This window comes from Dermacentor albipictus, chromosome 1 (genome assembly GCF_038994185.2).
Source record: "Dermacentor albipictus isolate Rhodes 1998 colony chromosome 1, USDA_Dalb.pri_finalv2, whole genome shotgun sequence".
Lineage (NCBI taxonomy): Eukaryota > Metazoa > Arthropoda > Arachnida > Ixodida > Ixodidae > Dermacentor > Dermacentor albipictus.
The window spans coordinates 248,304-262,692 of record NC_091821.1 but is presented as its reverse complement, the minus strand read 5'-3'; the positions used below and the strand labels follow the sequence as shown (position 1 = coordinate 262,692).

Sequence of the window (14,389 nt, the reverse complement as noted above, 5' to 3'; positions counted from 1 at the left end):
AGCGGTAAGAGGGAAAATAGAGGAATTCCAGATCAAGCTACAGAAGAGGTACTCGGCTTTAACTCAGGAAGAGGACCTTAGTGTTGAAGCAATGAACGACAATCTTGGGGGCATCATTAAGGAGTGTGCAATGGAAGTCGGTGGCAACTCCGTTAGGCAGGATACCAGTAAACTATCACAGGAGACGAAAGATCTGATCAAGAAACGCCAATGTATGAAAGCCTCTAACCCTACAGCTAGAATAGAACTGGCAGAACTTTCGAAGTTAATCAACAAGCGTAAGACAGCTGACATCAGGAAGTATAATATGGATAGAATTGAACATGCTCTCAGGAACGGAGGAAGCCTAAAAACAGTGAAGAAGAAACTAGGAATTGGCAAAAATCAGATGTATGCGTTAAGAGACAAAGCCGGCAATATCATAACTAATATAGATGAGATAGTTCAAGTGGCTGAGGAGTTCTATAGAGATTTATACAGTACCAGTGGCACCCACGACGATAATGGAAAAGAAAATAGTCTAGAGGAATTCGAAATCCCAAAGGTAACGCCGGAAGAAGTAAAGAAAGCCTTAGGAGATATGCAAAGGGGAAAGGCAGCTGGGGAGGATCAGGTAACAGCAGATTTGTTGAAGGGTGGTGGGCAGATTGTTCTAGAGAAACTGGCCGCCCTGTATACGCAATGCCTCATGACCTCGAACGTACCGGAATCTTGGAAGAACGCTAACATAATCCTAATCCATAAGAAAGGGGACGCCAAAGACTTGAAAAATTATAGACCGATCAGCTTACTGTCGGTTGCCTACAAACTATTCACTAAGGTAATCGCAAATAGAATCAGGAACACCCTAGACTTCTGTCAAGCAAAGGACCAGGCAGGATTCCGTAAAGGCTACTCAACAATAGATCATATTCACACTATCAATCAGGTGATAGAGAAATGTGCGGAATATATCCAACCCTTATATATAGCTTTCATTGATTACGAGAAAGCGTTCGATTCTGTCGAAACGTCAGCAGTCATGGAGGCATTACGGAATCAGGGTGTAGACGAGCCGTATGTAAAAATACTGAAAGATATCTATAGCGGCTCCACAGCCACCGTAGTCCTCCATAAAGAAAGCAACAAAATCCCAATAAAGACAGGCGTCAGACCGGGAGATACGATCTCTCCAATGCTATTCACCGCGTGTTTACAGGAGGTATTCAGAGACCTGGATTGGGAAGAATTGGGGATAAAAGTTAGTGGAGAATACCTTAGTAACTTGCGATTCGCTGATGATATTGCCTTGCTTAGTAACTCAGGGGACCAATTGCAATGCATGCTCACTGACCTGGAGAGGCAAAGCAGAAGAGTGGGTTTAAAAATTAATCTGCAGAAAGCTAAAGTAATGTTTAACAGTCTCGGAAGAGAACAACAATTTACAATAGGCATCGAGGCACTGGAAGTAGTAAGGGAATACATCTACTTAGTGCAGGTAGTGACGGTAGATCCGGATCATGAGACAAATAATCAGAAGAATAAGAATGGGCTGGGGTGCGTTTGGCAGGCATTCTCAGATCATGAACAGCAGGTTGCCATTATCCCTCAAGAGGAAAGTGTATAATTGCTGCGTCTTATCAGTACTCACCTACGGGGCAGAAACCTGGAGGCTTACGAAAAGGGTTCTACTCAAATTGAGGACGACACAACGAGCTATGGAAAGAAGAATGATAGGTGTAACGTTAAGGGATACGAAAAGAGCAGATTGGGTGAGGGAACAAACGCGAGTTAATGACATCTTAGTTGAAATCAAGAAAAAGAAATGGGCATGGACAGGACATGTAATGAGGAGGGAGGATAACCGATGGTCATTAAGGTTTACGGACTGGATCCCAAGGGAAGGGAAGCGTAGCAGGGGGCGGCAGAAAGTTACGTGGGTGGATGAGATTAAGAAGTTTGGAGGGACGGCATGGCCACAATTAGTACATGACCGGGGTTGTTGGAGAAGTATGGGAGAGGCCTTTGCCCTGCAGTGGGCGTAACCAGGCTGATGATGGTGATGATGGAATTGTAGAGGGCTTTTACACAACTTAGGTGACAATAAAGACATATTAATAAACTTCTCTCCTGTAGCCCTGTGTTTACAGGAAGCAAACCTAGGCGAAAAACACAAAAACATTTTGAAAGGTTTCACTGTTGTACGGCGCGACCGTACTCAGGAGAACCGGCTGTCAGGTGGTGTAGCCATTGTCCTGCCAGGTGGTATAGCAGCCAGAGAAGTTCCCATTAACACTCACATAGAAGCCGTTGCTGTCACCGTTTTAGCTCACAAAACCATCACCATTTGTTCAGTATACATTCCGCCGCATTTGCGTTTTACCGCAAGAGACCTCGAGTTTATTTTAAACCAGCTACCCGAACCATTTTTATTAGCCGGTTATTTTAATTCACATAACACGTTGTGGGGTAGTCAAACAACTGACACCAGGGGTCAAACGCTTGAAGATTTTATCCTAACAAATAACATATGCCTTTTAAACACTGGTGCGGCAACTTATTACTCCCCAAGTACAGGCGCTATGAGTTGCTTAGATCTTGCACTATGCTCTCCATCTCTCTTTGGCGATTTTCAATGGAGTGTTATTGACAACCCCTATGGTAGTGACCATATGCCTGCTATTATTAAAAGAAAATCTCCTTCTCCTACCATACCTTTAAGACCACCCCATTGGAAACTCCACCTAGCAGACTGGCCTCTCTTTACTGAAAAGGCCAGTCTGGATAACATATCAGATGAGCTAACCATAGATGAAATGAATGATAAGATCACCGCCTGTATACTTGCTGCAGCAGCAGAAACAATCCCACAATCCCCTGGCTTCTTGAGAAAAAAACCTGAAACCCTGGTGGACGAAGGAATGTACACAAACAAAAAACTACAAAACAAAGCGTGGGGTATCTTTCGGCGATACCCAACACAAGACAATCTACTCTCCTTCAAAAAAGCAAAAGCGAAAGCCAGGTACACATGCAGACAAGCCGAAAGACAGTCCTGGAAAAATCATGTCTCGTCTATAAATAGTCCAATAACATCCAAACGAATGTGGGATCAGGTTCGTAAGTTTACAGGCGACTACGCTTCTCACACTATCCCCATACTATCACCTCCAGGCACGCACAAAAATATAGACGAACAAGCAGACATATTAGGACAACACTTCCATACTATATCAAGCTCGGTAAACTATTCAGCTGCATTTCTAAAACATAAGCAATTAGCAGAAAAACTAAAGCATCCGACCACAGGAAGTTCAGAAAGACCGTATAATGCCGCTTTAACACTACCAGAAATCACAGGAGAACTGACAACTGACAAAAAAAAAACAGCACCTGGTCCGGACAGAGTACATTACGCGATGCTCGCTCATCTATCTCCTAATGCAGTGGAAACCTTGCTTCGTTTTTTAAATAAAATCTGAGAAACGGGAAAAATGCCGAAAGAGTGGAAGAAAGCTATCATACTCCCGTTCTTGAAAGGTGGAAAACCTCCCACAACAGCAACCAGTTATAGACCCATAGCACTCACAAGTTGTCTTGCAAAGTCCTATGAAGCCATCATCAACATAAGACTGACATACATCCTTGAAACAGAGAACATGCAAGATAACCATCAGTGTGGATACAAGAAAGGTTGCTCCACAACAGATCACCTAGTCCGGCTAGAAGACGAGATATGTGCGGCCTTTCTACACAAACAATATTGTCTCACTGTTTTCTTTGATTTAGAAAAGTCCTACGACACAACATGGAAGTTTGGTATCTTCAGGGACTTGGCAGATTTAGGAATCCGAGGTAGAATGCTCAAATGTCTAGCCGATTTCATGTCAGACCGAACATTCCAGGTGCGTTTAGGAACGGCGCTGTCACGTATATTCATCCAGGAAAATGGAATGCCACAAGGATGCGTACTAAGTACAACACTCTTTATAGTAAAAATGAACTCTGTTAACAAAGTCATCCCCCCTCTCTTATGCACTCCATATATGTGGATGATCTGCAAATAGCGTGCCGCGCCTCAAACTTACAAACATGTGAAATACAACTCCAGATAACAATGAATAAACTAATCGACTTGGCTGAGAAAAATGGCTTCCGCTTCTCTACTAAAAAAAAACAGTTACAGTGCTATTCTCGCAAAAACGAGCATTGTACATAGACCCGCTTCTAAAATTGAATAATGTCGCACTGCCGGTAAAACAGGAATGTAAATTCTTGGGAGTAATCTTTGATACAAAACTAAACTTCCTAGCCCACATTAAAACACTAAAAATTAAGGCAAATAAAGCATTGAATATCCTAAAAGTTCTGTCTCATAAGCACTGGGGTTCCGACCGTTCCTGTCTTTTACGTATTTACCGGTCTCTTGTGCGTAGCCTTTTAGACTACGGCTCCGTGATTTACGGCTCAGCCAGGCAGTCCTACGTCCAAGTCCTTGATCCAGTACATAACCTTGGATTGCGACTGGCAAGTGGTGCCTACAGAACGTCACCCATTCAAAGTTTATATGTTGAGTGTAATGAACCCTCATTACAGCAGCGCAGAGCATTATTAACATTCTCTTACCTACTCAGAATTCAGTCATCACCGCAACACATATGCTACAACATCCTCACACAGTGCAACTCACGCTTACACTACACAAATAAACCGAACATGATTAGGCCACTTCTCCTGCCGTATGAGAAATACTGTCAGGATTATGACATCCCCCACGAAGTCCTCCAGATCGCCAAGAAACCACAACGGTTGGCCCCATGGTACAATTTCACGCAGTTGTGCGACTTGACATAACACATTTAAAGAAAAGAAACACTCCACACGGACACATCATGCAAGAATTCCGTGCTCTTTAGGACAAGTATAAAAATCACATGGAATTCTACACGGATGGCTCCAAAACAAAAGAACACGTGGGTGTAGGGGCAGTAACGGAAAATTGGAAAACAAGTATTCGTCTACCAAAACATCCTTCTGTTTTCACTGCTGAAGTTTATGCTGTATGGGTCGCAGTTAAAAAGATTATCACTGGCAAGCACAAAAACACAGTCATATACACTGATTCCTTAAGTACACTGAAGGCTCTACATCTGAAATCTGAGTGTGAACCCCCTGAGAGGAGACATTTTAAACATGTTGGTGCTTAACGAATACTGGAGGTCAATTCGTTTCTGCCGGGTCCCAAGCCATGTTGGGATACCAGGTAACGAAGCAGCTGATAGATGTGCATTGCTGGCAGCACACAAAGATATTACAAACACGACACTCCCGTATAATGATAGCATCCGTGCAATTAGAAAAGCCTTCACGGTAACATGGCAACGCGAATGGGACCGTTGTGCTGACAACAAGCTTCATCTCACGAAACCCATAGTTGGCGAGTGGAAGTCGTGTTATCATCGAGAGCGGTTCATCGAAGTAGTTTTATGCCGGCTACGCATTGGGCACACACACCTCACACACAATTACTTACGAAAGAAGACACACCAACATGCGAGAAATGTCAACAGCCACTAACAGTTATGCACATATTACTCACATGTACGCAGACTGAAACACACAGACGAACACTTTTGCACAAATGATATCAACTACACATACCTTTACACCCTGCTCTGACTTTAGGTGATGATCCGCTAGTCCCATTATGTGACGTCCGTAAATTTCTACACGACACTGGATTTTTACATAAAATATAGATTACTAACCCAGCCTTTTCCTTCACAAACTGGATTTTAAAACACCTCGTGTTTGGCGCAGCATAGCCTTAGCTGCTTTTGCGCCATTAAACCCCATTTAACTAACTAGCTTACCAACATTACATCCCTCTTCACCCGGCTATGTTTCTTGGTAAGGAACCGCTTTTTGACACCAAGGCAATCCTCAACTTTTTAAATGATGTTGTCCTACATGTAATAAGACCATTGAACTCGTTGCGCATCCTCTTTCCAGAGGATGCCGCTGTGATAAATTTTTTATGTAGCACATGCCTCTAGGCCCTTGTGTCTCAAGGGCTCTAACGAGGCAGTGGTGCTCTAGTGAACTTTAGAATCTTATATATTTTATTTTTTGCATCATTCTTTTACGATGGATTTTAATGTTCATATATTCGTCATTAGTCATCGCCATAATATTATAGCACGCAGATTTTACGCACTTTACAGCGACTATTTTTAGGCCACTTTACAGCCAAGTCACATCTTCCATAATACATCGTTAACACTACCACTTGTCATGGCGCTCTTTGGCCAAACATGGTCCTTGCGCCATAAAACACTACACATCATCAACGCAAATTGGCGGCAGACTGTAACGTCTTGGGGGAGCTGATAGTGAGTCAGCCCTTTTGTTGTTCCTCAGTAGCCAGAATAGCTTTCAAACCATGACCACCTCGAGTATGGCTCAAATAGTATGAGTCAGTTGTAAACGTTTGAGACAGGAGGCGCAGAGCTTCCGTAGAAGTGAAACGTGGTGTTTTTTTTTTAGTATTTGAAAATTTCGCGATTTAAGACAGTTTCTTTCATTATGTGAGGTATGAGCTTTGTGTTTTCGTTTGAGAAGATCCGAGATTGGAAAGATGCATTTTAGGGAAAAGTTTAGTATCGCGAGGTGTTCATTAGTAAGTATATAGGCTTTCTTTTTCTTGTGTGTGCGAGTAACCTGAGTGTCAAGGTTATCGGTGAGGCCTATCGTAACGCGCTTGTGTATTAGTTAACCTTCTTTTGTTTTTTTTTATTTTCTAAGGTTAACCGCGTAGTTTTCAGTGAGTGCATGATTTGCACTGAGAAGCGTTCTTAGTTCCATTAGCGCGTGTCCTATGCGGACGGAAGGAAGCATATTTTTGACTGGGTTGCTCGTGTGTGTTGACTGCAGCCATATTCTGTCTTTAGTGAGCGTGCATAGAACTAGTTATTAGCAGACGCATACTTTTAAGGGTTCTACGGAGTGCGTAAGTTATGCAAGTGTAGTGGTTAGTTTAAGGTTCGTGTCCTGTATGGACTAGAGAATGACACGTGAGTAAGCGTAATGAAAAGTTTGCCTACAACGCAAGTACGCGTTCTGTTTAGTGACCACAAGGCTAGCGTGCTTGTGATTACGTACTTGCGAAGTGGACCAGACTGTTCAGTAGCACCAATACGTGCGATAAGTACGCCACTGCGATAGGTTGAAAACATGCTGTTCGTGTAGTTAGGCCACTTAAGTTATGTTCGGCTGTTTTCATTGTTTGTTTGCAACGGCAGCGACCCATTGTTTGGCTACAACAATGGCACTCTGGTCCTGTCGGCATTCAGGGAGGTATGGATAGCTGTTTGGAAAGGTGGTTGGAACTGCTTTGTCAAAATTTGGGAAATAAAAGATCAGGGTTCATTTTGACTCAGTAATAGCCTGGCGAGTCTGGGGTGAAGAGCCTGCGCTTACACGTGGTGCAGTGCTGTGTTGTTTTCTTTGTTTGACGTATGTTCTCCAAGGCCCAGGATCCCGAAGTTCGTCAAACGAGGCTCGACACCAGTACCCTGCGGGTTCTTTCAGCGTTCCTCATGGCCAGCAAATTGAGTTCACCGGCCATTCCGAACTTCCGGGGCGAGGTCGAGCCGTTATATACGGGACCGTTTTTTGAGCCTACTTCGAGTTCCCCAGACCACATCGAATCGCACTACAGCTAATTAAGGAGCGCAGAAACACGGATGCCACATTCCTGAGGCACGACACGTGCAAACAAGTTGGCGGACCCCACTTCGTGTGCAGCCGGGGGAGCTATTCACTGCTTGGCTCTTCCCGAAAGTAAAGCGAGAGCCTGGCACTGTTCCAGGTAACGTGAGTCCCGTGAGTCCCCAGGCGACTCTGAGGAGAGGGAAACGCCGCAGCGCACCAGGAGCAGACGGTGTAACGCCACAGATGCTCCGTAACCTGGGCACCAGCGAGCAACAGTGCCTGCTCGAGTGCTTCAATGAGATCTGGCAGTCAGGGCAGGTGCCAGAGGCATGGTGCGCAGCCATTGTGGCACCCGTCCTCAAGGCCAGAAAACCGGCTAGGGAACTGATCCTATCGACCGGTCTCTCTCACCTCCGCTGCTTGCAAGGTGATGGAGGCCGTGGCCCTGGCGCGACTGGACTGGGTGGCCCGTGCTCGCGGCTTCCTGGCAGACCAACAGACGGGCTTCCGGCGGCGGCGGTGCACTGCGGACTCCATCGCTGACATGGTGTCCACCCTGGAAGACGCCAAGGCCGGCGGGGACCTCGTGATGCTCTTGCTGATCGACGTACAGGGTGCCTTCGACAGCCTCCCTCACGCAGTTGTCCAGCAGGGCCTGGACCTCCTCAGCATCTGCGGCAACCTGCGGGAGTTCCTCTCGTCGTTCCTGCACAACCGCACCCTCAGGGTACGTGTGGGTCAATCGAAGAGCACCCCCCATCCAGTCGCTGCAGGCGTGCCGCAGGGGTCAGTGGTGAGCCCCTTCCTTTTCAACCTGGCCATGGCACGGTTGCCTGCTGCCCAGCCAATCGACCATCACTTCCCCGTGCAGTCCTCATTATACGCGGACGACATCGCCCTATGGGTGCGGGGACCACCACAACACATCCGCTAGGCACGTGCGGCCCTACAGAGAGCCCTGGACACTGCGGCTGCCTACTTGTGCAGCATCAACCTTACCATCTCGGCCAGGAAGACCGAGGCCTTGTTACTGCACTCGAGAGCATCAGCCCACCGCTCAGCTGGCCGGCTGCGGTTGGAGGGCGTCCAGATCCCATGGAACAAGGCAGTCACCTACCTAGGGCTGCGCATTGACCATCGGCTGAACTGGCTGCCGGCTACCAAGGCCCTGTGCGCCCAGGCGCTTCGGGTCCGCAAGGCTATCTCACAGCTCCTTGCCCATGGACAGGGCTGTACCACCAGGTGGGCCCTGCAGCTATTTGAAGCTGCAGTCACTTCACGGCTACTGTATGCCCTCCCTCTTGTGGCGCTGCCCCACCCCGCCTGCGGAAACTGGAGCTACAGCATCGGTCAGCAATACGGCTCTGTCTTGGCGTATTGCTGTCTTGGCGTATTACAACACACCTTGTGCTGCGCTTTTTAAACATTTGTATCCTCCGTTTGGGTTAGGGAAGCGTTAGTGAATAGCACCAGCCACTTGACACACCTCCCCGTCCACTGTAGGCTTTGCACCAAACATAGAAAAGGGCTCCTCCCTTTTGTGTTGTTGACTTTCTGTATTGTTGCCTCTTTTGTAAGTAATGTCAACTTCGCTATCACATTGCCACCTAGCTAAGTGCCTGTCCGAGGCCTTCCTTCATGATTTTCTTCTCCTAATAAAGACGACTTGCCACCTCACTGATGGCACAGCAGAATCTGCTGGGAACAGAAAAGGTCAGGTTCGCACACTACATTATTGAGCTTAGTGGAACCCGTTTTTGCTTAACAGGCGTACCTTGCACATGCGCTTTAGGTGATGTGACCACAACTGATACTTGCATACATTACATGGACATGTGCCCGGGTTCCGAGATTGTCTATTGTGTACAGCACCATCAGTCATCGTGCCAGCGTTGACTTCTGTTTTGTACAAAAGCCCCAGTATTTCGCCTTGACTCTACTCAGTGGCGGTCAATGTATTATTTGATGATGCACGGGGCAGCAGGCACATTGTTGGCCAAATGCAACACGATGTTCAAGGGGTGTTTCAGGGCTCCCTAAGATTGTATGTTTTCAGTGCGCAAATTTTATTTAGCTTTTATATTGAGGTAAATGTTATTTCAAACTGACCACTGCTTTTTTTCAGGTTGGGTAGCAATGGGTTGGACTGTAAGGAGCCATATCAAAGCTTGTGTTCTCTCATCTTTGAATTCCCACAGTGGTGCGGCCCATTTGATACTTTAGTGCTGAATTGCCGGCAGCAGTAAATGAGAGCTGCATCTATCTGCATAATAAACCTTCTACATGGCCATTTTACTGATTCTGTTGAGCTATTTGACCGCCATAAAGTAAGGAGGACCCCTGTATGTTGATGTGACCACTAGTGCTTGCATACATTACATAAACTTGTGCACAGTGCATCGGTCATCAGGCCAGCATTGACTTCTGTTTTGCACAAAAGCCCCAACCCCAGCCATGCAATAAATGTGGAGTCCGCTGCTTTGTCTAAGAGCATTTCACTGCAATCAGCTGCACCTCCCCCGAAGCATCCTTGCAGTTCACTGATTTGCTTTTCTAGGGCATCCAATTTGTGAGATGTAGTTTTTGGCTGGAAGCAGTGACACACACTTTATCTCCAGGTCCTGGGGAAGTTTCCGGTGGTCCAGCACGTGGTCTTCGGCAACCTGCTGCCATTCCAGCCACACCAGAAGCTTGGCCCACAGCAATAGACTTGTGCTGCATCCATGATTGTGCGAGTTGTGATGTTAAAACTGTGCTTTCCTTACTAGCTTTTTTTTTTCTTTGTCTTGTGCTGCAATAGCTTATAAAGCTCCTTTTCCCTTCAATCTTTTTTGGTGTTGTGCTCCAATAGACAGACCTCACCAGGACTACACCACTGCTGCAGATGCAAAGGATGCCAGTGTTGAAGGGCAGCAATAACAAATAGTGCAGGAGGTGAGCGTAAAAATATTCAACAATAATAGCAGCATGGGTTTGAGGGGCACACTCACAATCCTCTAAGATTTGTTGTAAAAATGCCATGGTGTCCTCCTCCATTGCCCTTTGCCTTAAACCCAAGTACAGCAGAAAAATGACGAAGCATCATGTTCTCTGTAAACATTGGTCTATGATGCACAGCATTTTACATTCACACGAAAATCCACTCCTACACTGCATGATGCATCAAGTTTTACTCGTCTTCTGAAATGGGAGACATCTGTTAACACGTACAAGAGGGCATGCAAGCTTTCAGTCGGAGACTGGATTATATAACAATTAGGGGGTTCAGTATTTCCAAATCGAACATGAATGCTCCAAAAAAGTGGCATGCGAATATTGAATATTTTCTCATTTGTAAACAGTGTAATGTTTCTGTAAAGGTAGTATGGTAAATAAAATCATTTGATACACACATGTAAAGCTGTTCACAAACTTCCACTGAAGACTGACCAACGGAGGAGCTAGGAAATGACCACTTTCAGTTATGTGCCACACTGTGAACAGTAAAGAAAGAAAAAGCATGTCACGAGGTGCAAGTACTAGCATTGCGTTTGTTGAAGGAGATAAGTGTTATATAGTACACTAAAACGTAATTAATACAAAGTTCACAGGGAACTTGGGTCAAGTGTGCACTAAGCGGTGTACTAATTAACCAACAATGGCAGATGAACGGCGGCCAAAGAAACTTGTTAATTCTCACTCAAACGCAAACAAGTCTTATTTGTGGCAGCGAACAATCTGCAAGTTTCACTTGCTGCCGTGGAGGCATTACAGCAGTGACAGCATCCTCAAACTCGGCGAGGCCGCGAGCCAATTTCTCCATCAGGCCCCATTTCTCTGCAAATGTCCTCATGACGGTCAACGCACTAGCTGTGTTGGATGTGGCAGGGTCATCATCCATGAATGACGACATGCAAGCACTAGAAGCTATGGGAGTAAAAAACGCATCCTGGCTACCATGTTTTGTCGTCGCTGTCAGTGGTGACTGCAGCCTGGGAAACATCCGTGCACCGCAATTTTGCTATCTATTCTCTGTGTGCACGACATTTTGCTCATTACACACTTGTAGACGCCAAAAAAATGAAGTAAATACTACGCACTAACCATCTGGCATGCATTAAGTGACTATGGCTTAAGCGGTCAGCCAATGAAGTTAGGTTCAATGGCGACAGGGTGGGAGATTCATTGCAACTATATTTAAACCCAAATTATTTATTAAGCGGGTACATATTAGTGAGGTTTTACTGTACTACAGTCCTGCACATTGTTTTAAAGAGATGCAAATATGGGTAGCTTGGTCAAATAATGAATTGCTCTGCCTAAATCAAGACTTGATAATTTGTGTTCTATATGCTGCCGGAAAGTGAGGCATTTTTAGTGAATGACTGGAAATTATCGAGCATTTACTTGAAGAGTTGGCGCCCCAGCACAGCCACCACAGCTATGCTTCAGCAGAATCGTTCAATACAGTCATTACCGGCCTCGATAACTCTCCGTCAACACACCTGTAAGTGTTATCCCTTATGTTAGAACAGAACCAAATGTTCAACATCTTGGCATAGTCAATTCTTAATGGTCACTTTTCAAAGAGCATATGAATAAAATAGTGAGTATTATTCAGAATTGCAAATATTTGCATACCTCTGTGTAGATTATTTTATTCCACTTCTTTTGCTTTTCGCACTCTGCACATTTTATAACCTGGATCGGGTTGTCGGGAGCAATGGATGATTAGAAAGCACTAGAATCGAGCCAGAAGAATTGCTACATTATAGTGGCCCAGGTACACCAGTTCTTGCCAGCTACAAGCAAAGTATTTAACATGTTGCTTCATTGGCAGTGTGGGGAGAGGCCTCTAGCATTTATTTTTTTGCTGTACTATTCAAAAGTAGCGTTCCTGTATGCTGTGTCCAAAAAGCTCTGTATCTGACTCATTGCCCTAGGAACTTTCTCAGTAGATCACACCCCTTGTGGTGCCTGTTATGGCATAGCTGACATTTACATTTTTGCAATACTGCCACTGAGTTGGGTTTTGACTCTCCAGAGGTGCGAGAGCCTGTCAGAGGTTCAGGCATTATCTACTATGTAGTGACTGCGGCAATCCCTTGGCTTGCTGTCGATTGCTTCAATTGCAGATGTTGTTTCTGGAACCATTCATAGCTCGGTACTCATTTTTCTGCACAAAGCATCGATGAAAAACCTGCAGCCATTAGCAGTTAGAGGGCTCCCTCACCAGGCCCCATAGCAATGCAGGGCTTGGGTACGGGCTAGTTGGTATTCCATTGTTTCAAACATCACTTACAGCATGTACGTAAACAGACCAAAAGAACGACAAAGACAAGTGCTGTCTTCATCTTTCTTTTGGTGCCTGTCTATGTACATGCTGTAAGTGATGTTTGAAAGCCATAGCAAATTTCGGTTATGTGCTGCAAGTTATTACGTGCCCTCTAGGGAGCATTCTACAGGAAGAATTTAGCGAATTGGTTTAATAATAACAGGGACAGAAATATTTCAGTGCTGTGAACCCATGATTTCTGGAGGCGAGGGTCACCACTAAAGCCCCTTAAACTTCGTAAAATAGCACCACGCTTTGAAGAATGCCACCCCCTCCTCGCATGCCCTGGTCGAGGCCGATGCAGTGTTGCCATTGGCCTAATGGCATCACGTGGGCCCTCGCGCCGGCTTCGTTTGTTTAGTCACGCTTCAACGCCATTTTCGCTTAAGTGTCTGTGGAGTGGCGAGGAGCACATGTTGGTGCCGTTGCTCGTCTGTGTTGTTTTCGTTTTCGAATGCCTTGAACTTCTGTAGCAAGTGCAACGTCGCTTCACGGCATTTTCTATCGCCATAACCTGCAAAATAGTTTCAGCAAAGACAAGAAGCTTTTCTCGATACCGTTCAGTAAGCGCTACGGGTTAGGAAGAAAGACATGGATTCATAGAATTAGGAGGGAGAACTTCAGACCAACATTCTCCACACGACTATATGAAATAGTTGCGAGTCTCTCATAGTACAGTCCTACGCGACGTGTACTTTGTTTATATAAGCAGTACGGTCGTATTTGGTGCGCTTACTAATATTGTACGCCAACAGGCTTCGTACATGCACACGCAGACTCGTGGACACACGAGGCTGCATGTGAAAACGTGATTACGAAACCTTTAGGGTTCAGCGCATAAATTCCTTTTGACAAAATTTGAGGCTCGAGCGTGAAAAGTCATCTTAGGAAAGCAACTCTGCATTTTGCGGTTACTAAGTAGCCTTCTTTATAGCAAATAGCTTTCTATGCCTCTTTTGTTAGTGTCGCTTGTCATTGACGCTTGCCAGGTGGATTTGCGATACAAAGGAAAAAGTGTGCGTGCGAAGCCGCGTTCGTCGCCGAACGACAGCATCATAAGTGTTTGAAACGTACATGTTAATTCATGTCAGCTTTAAACTGTAGGTTAAGATGTGCATTTTTAAAACGTTATAATAAGTTGCATACATTACGCGGGGCACTTAGATGCGTCAATTAAAGGGACCATGAAACGACTTTGACAATTTTGTGCAAACGTACCGAGTCGTTAGAGTAGATACTTCTCATGATTGACTCATCTAAGTGCCCCGCGTAAAGCGCATATTTTCTTTAAGGTTTTAAAAATGTAAATCGCTGCCGATCGCAGCACATCGCTCGGCTGAAGTTTAAGCCGCCCCTACCCATTTGACGTCATTCACCCTAATG

General features: G+C 45.3%; 1 protein-coding gene across 3 annotated transcripts in view; it reads left to right on the top strand.

The window, feature by feature from the left end:
• LOC139060019 (serine/threonine-protein phosphatase 2A activator-like) overlaps positions 1 to 10,517 on the top strand; it is a 361,591-nt gene extending 351,074 nt beyond the window's left edge. For all 3 annotated transcript variants that reach the window (XM_070538705.1, XM_070538701.1, XM_070538699.1), the window contains one exon: positions 10,311 to 10,517. In XM_070538705.1, the coding sequence (XP_070394806.1) occupies positions 10,311 to 10,400 (90 nt within the window). In that variant the 3' untranslated portion in view covers positions 10,401 to 10,517. The remainder of the gene's footprint in view (positions 1 to 10,310) is intronic.
• The last annotated feature ends 3,872 nt before the right edge of the window (positions 10,518 to 14,389 follow it).